Source organism: Lotus japonicus, chromosome 1 (assembly GCF_012489685.1).
Source record: "Lotus japonicus ecotype B-129 chromosome 1, LjGifu_v1.2".
NCBI classification, from domain to species: Eukaryota; Viridiplantae; Streptophyta; class Magnoliopsida; order Fabales; family Fabaceae; genus Lotus; species Lotus japonicus.
Window position 1 is genome coordinate 101,426,408 of NC_080041.1, and position 5,149 is coordinate 101,431,556.

Below are 5,149 nucleotides of genomic sequence, written 5' to 3' on the forward strand. Positions count from 1 at the left end.
CGTGGTTTGGAATTTCGATGAACTCAACAATGGGATAGTGATGACACAGGTCAAGGATTGAAAGCTTTTGATACCATGTGGAATGCACGGTGGAAATAGGTTGAGTTGGGCTAGGTTTTGCAAGGCGTAGGTCTGACCTACATATGGAACTCGCGACCCAAGCCTTGGCATGTGGCCTTTCATAGGCCAAATTTTAAGGCTCAGCCTGGCCTGGCCTACGAGCCTGTTCAAAAGCCTACTTACCTGAAAATAACATCTTAAAAAGGCTAATAGACCTTGAGTCTAATAGGTCGCGAGGTAATATGTCAGCAGACTTATAAGCCATCACTACTGTCATTGAATTTCTATTTTGAATATTGGAAAATCCAGTTAAAAAACTCATCCTCAACAATACTTCAAAGATTTTTTCTTAGGAGAGAATGTTTTAAATTTGGGTTTTCATTTTAGTATTTCTTCTCTTTTAGTTTTTTTTTGTATTTTTGTACTTTTTAGACATGATATTAAATTTATTAATATTTTTTTGTTACAATTAATTTTTTTTCTAAAATGAAATTAATACATTATTAATAACAATTAAATTTATTAATATATCAGTATAATATATTTAATAAATTATTAAAAAAATAGGTAAATAGGTCGGCCTATCAGGCATAATAAACTTTTTTTGTAAGCATAGGTCTGGCCTTTTTAGCTAATCAAGCTTTTTAAAAAGCATGAGCCTGACTTGTTTACCAAATAAGCCTGGCCTAGGCCCGACCTTTGGTAGGCTAGGCCGTAGGTCCCTGACGAGCCGCCTGATCTATTTCCACCCCTATGCACTACATTGCAAATGATTGGTTTAATTGAAGATTAAATATTTACTCATATTTATAGTAATGGGTAGACTCTTAATACTAATTAAATAAGTAAACAAATCAATTAAGGAAATAATCTAAATTACCTAAAATAAGATAAAATATTGTAAGATATGATGAGATACTATAAGATATCCTTTTCATATTCTATCAGGATTAATATATTTTTCCTTAGAATCAATTTTTGCACAAGAAGCTACACACAGAAGCTCCTCAACTGATTTTGGCTTTATATAGAATCAATATTAGAAGGATTTTTAACATATTAGAAGTGTATGAAGTATGAACTATTTTCCAGTAATCTAACTGCCCATATATTTAACACAACCCTTTATAGTGCTAAGAGGAAGTAAAAGGCCAATTCCACCGGCAAGGCAATGAGCATCCCTAACAAGATCCTGTAATGCAAAACAAGAACAGCATCAAACCTCAAGCAAGACATGTCTGCAAAGGTTACTAAAGAGATGCTCTGGCTTTACTTACGCAGTGCTTAAAATCACTGGATGGACATTATACTCTTTGGCAAAAACAAAAGGAACAATTCCTTGTGGTAGTGCTGCCTGCCACATGCAAATTAATCACACTATTTATGACCTTTAAAATGATCTGAAAAGTGGTAATGAAAAGAAAGAAAAAACAAGATATAGAACCTGAACAATTGCCACTTTAAACAATGTGTTTCTTAGTCCAGTGACAAGGGATGCCACAGCCATTAAGCCAGGTCCTACCACAATTTTGAGTCCTATTGCCACCATTGCTAACCATGGCCCACATGCTATAATGCTTGACTGTGATGCCATGAACAAACCTGATCATAAATGTACACCAGGAAATACAGAACACTTGTTAAATGAAATTCTAGAATTTGGATATTGTTATTTTATGAAGTTCATAATAGGAAACCATGTATATACATAGATCAATTAATTTAACATACCTAAGCTGAACATTGCCATACCAAGACCTCCATTGGACAATAATTCTATTGACTGATTAACCATTTCAGGCATATGTATTCCCCACCTGCAACATGCTATTAATTAGAAAACAAGTATCTCTTGGAATGATAAGGATGGGCTGAACATTTTAAGGGATTGAAATCTTCTGTTCCCAAATGGTGTCTCAATTTCTTGTCCGACCAATAAATTTTTTACATTTCAATTAAAATCTACCATGTAAGTTTGTAACTTCCAATTTTTGGTGCGACAGGAAATTAAGACAAGATTTCTAGAAAGAAGATTTTGATCTAATTTTAAGACTTAAAAGTGTCATGCAGAGTAACTCTAATGTAGTGTGCTTATTACCTGAATTGTATGCATGACCAAATAAAACCTATTAAAGTTGCAAAGGTATTAGGATTTCTGATTAGTTTCTTCCCCACTGTGACAAGAATTGGCAAGATCTTCACTCTCCTTTTTGTTCCTGGTTCTTCATCTTCTTCTCTTTTTGATTGTACTTCACGAGCTGTCTCCGTTTCTCCTTCAAACAGAGATCAAGAACTGGATGTAAGGAAATGCAAATGACACTTTCATTTATGGGACTGTTCTTTGGGGACATAGAAATGATATGACCCGTGTTACGTTAGTTTAATTTATATAGTTGCTAAAGAACTAATTAAGGACATATCTTATCAACAAAATTGTGTTCCAGAGGAATAAATTAAAATTAAAAGAGCATATAAATGAAGTGAGAAAGAAAATCCCACTTTGATTGTCTTAGATTACTCTTTGTGGCGTGGCTGAACAAGATTAACTGATCAAAAGTTATTTTTGCTTACATGATTTAAGGCTTAAATAAGTTTTTCGTCCCTAACCTTTCCATAATACCTGGTTTTCGTCCCTCGCCGGAGCAAAGGTGGGGTTTAGTCCCTAACCTTTGCCAAAACGTTTGGTTTTCGTCCCTCCGGAGCTCTGGGTCAACGCCGGAGCTCCGGTGGCCCATGTGGCAATGCCACATAGGATTAGTGAGGCCACGTGTTTTTATTATTATTATTGTTAAATTTTGGATCTCATCCTCATGTATAAAATTGAATTTGGTTTTAGTCCCTGGAATAGTAATCATGATTTGGCATGCATCCTTACATAGAATATTGATCTGTGTTTTGGTCCCTTATTGGACATTAAAAGGCTACTTAGGAAGAAAAAACGTGTTAAAGTATGACAATTGCTAAGGCCACAACATAATTTCATGCATAAGTCAAAATATTCTTACAAAATGATAGTGGTCCATCCACAAAGACATAAATTGCACAAGTGGCTTAACTTGGCTACATCAATAAAAATAGTGGTCCATCCACATTAGCACGCACAGGAGCAAGCTGGAATGTGACAAATCCTCAAGAACCAGCACAGGAGCAAGCTGGAAACCAGGCACCAACAACAGCTCCAACCCCTCCAGTAAGTTTTCACCATTGACTTATGCATGAAATTATGTTGTGGCATTTGCAATTGTCATACTTTAACACGTTTTTTCTTCCTAAGTAGCCTTTCAATAGGGGACCAAAACACAGATCAATATTCTATGTAAGGATGCATGCCAAATCATGATTACTATTCCAGGGACTAAAACCAAATTCAATTTTATACATGAGGATGAGATCCAAAATTTAGCAATAATAATAATAACACGTGGCCTCACTAATCCTATGTGGCATTGCCACATGGGCCACCGGAGCTCCGGCGTTGACCCAGAGCTCCGGAGGGACGAAAACCAAACGTTTTGGCAAAGGTTAGGGACTAAACCCCACCTTTGCTCCGGCGAGGGACGAAAACCAGGTATTATGGAAAGGTTAGGGACGAAAAACTTATTTAAGCCATGATTTAATAATATATATAGGGTTGTATTCGGTATCAAAATTGTCAATTCCCAAATGGTGTCTTACTACCTATCCCACTAATGAGCTATGTTATGTCAATAAAATACCATCCATGTGAGGTTATGAATGTCATATCAATCGATTTTGTAATGATAATTTCATTGACAAAAACAAGAAATGAGACAAAATTTGAGGACATTGAATCTCAATCCATGTATCTGATCTCAAATGCATAGATATCAATTTTGGCTTTAGAATGTACTTGTTATGGGACAATTAATGATAAGGAGAAAAAAATGATGAAATGAAAATTAGGAATCATCTAAGTTTGTATTTGGTCAAGTACTCTTTATTTCTTTACCTGTGCCTTGTGAAGGTGGTGTAGCAGGTCTAGTACTCTTGGCAGCATCAAACTCATAAAGAAACAAGAGCAAATTGTACCATACCATGCTCTGCAAGAAAATAATCTGTGCTATGAAAACAACAGCTTCATCCTTATACATAGCCTTCATGAGTGGGATTCCCAGAATCAAAGTGTTAGGGAGTGTTGACAATGAAAAACCAGTTATGATCGACTTCAAACCTCCTTTTCCTCTGATCTTAGTGATTGCTGTTAACACCAGAAAAGCAAGCAGTTTCTGAACAAAATCAGCATACATGAGTTTCATGCTCATTTTGTAGAGGTTGTTGGAGGAAATGACTTGAAATGACAAGAGTGGGACTGAGAATTTGGCCACAAATTTGTTTATGCCTGAACATTGATCTGGTGTGAAAATCTTCCACCATTTCACTGAGATGTAGGCGAGTATCATGGTCACGTATAAAGGGACAGTGGTTATCACCACATGATAAGCATCTGCTAAGGAAATCATTGTGGCTAGCCTAGCTGTGTTGCAAGGTTTGGGATGATGGCCTGCACAGCTTATTATGCTGTCTTACATGCTTTTTAGGCTACTTTGTCCTTGAATACTGAATGGGTAAGAGCCAACGTGTATTAGTTTATTGGAGCTTTTCCACTAAGATAAAGATTTGGCCCTAGTTTATTAAAAAAAGTTTGCTAAAGATTGAATCTTTGTCGGCTATGGATTAAGAAAAATCTGGTTCACGAGTTGAAAGAGTTTGTTAGTAGATTAATTTTTAACATATTGTAATAAACATGTACTAAAAGTTAGTAGTAAAAGTCCGATTCATGAGTGGATGAATTTTTAACCTGGTTGCCCATTATAGAATATAAGGAGTTTTGGAATTGAGGTATATGCTATTGGATAGCTATCGGCAGAAGTGTAAATGAATATTAACACTCAACTCGAGATAAAAAGTGAATAAAACTTTTTTTAATATTTATTTGGATACAGGTTGGTACCAGTGCAAACGAAAGTTAGCACTCACTTTGAGACAAATTGACTTTAAATATAATTATATGGTCATGATAAAGCTTCTTCAAAGGTTTTTCCTTCTACTCAATGGTGAACTAAAGTCC

The 5,149-nt window shown here is 35.6% G+C and overlaps 1 protein-coding gene across 1 annotated transcript; it reads right to left on the minus strand.

The window, feature by feature from the left end:
• Positions 1-964: 964 nt before the first annotated feature.
• LOC130732342 (auxin efflux carrier component 8-like) lies at positions 965-4,624 on the minus strand. The gene is made up of 6 exons (XM_057584409.1): positions 4,031-4,624; positions 2,159-2,333; positions 1,792-1,877; positions 1,505-1,662; positions 1,338-1,414; positions 965-1,252 (listed from the first exon to the last, which is right to left on the minus strand). The coding sequence occupies exons 1-6, from the start codon at positions 4,539-4,541 to the stop codon at positions 1,186-1,188; spliced, it is 1,074 nt and encodes a 357-aa protein (XP_057440392.1). The 5' UTR covers positions 4,542-4,624; the 3' UTR covers positions 965-1,185.
• Positions 4,625-5,149: the final 525 nt, after the last annotated feature.

What these genes read in the sequence shown, in the direction of transcription:
- LOC130732342 (XM_057584409.1), bottom strand. Translation starts at nt 4,541, where the DNA reads ATGATTTCCTTAGCAGATGCTTATCATGTGGTGATAACCACTGTCCCT. An exon ending in TATGGCAATGTTCAGCTTAG is followed by an intron (nt 1,663 to 1,791) that starts GTATGTTAAATT and finishes ATTTATGATCAG; the next exon opens with GTTTGTTCATGGCATCACAG. An exon ending in CCAGTGATTTTAAGCACTGC is followed by an intron (nt 1,253 to 1,337) that starts GTAAGTAAAGCC and finishes TTTGCATTACAG; the next exon opens with GATCTTGTTAGGGATGCTCA.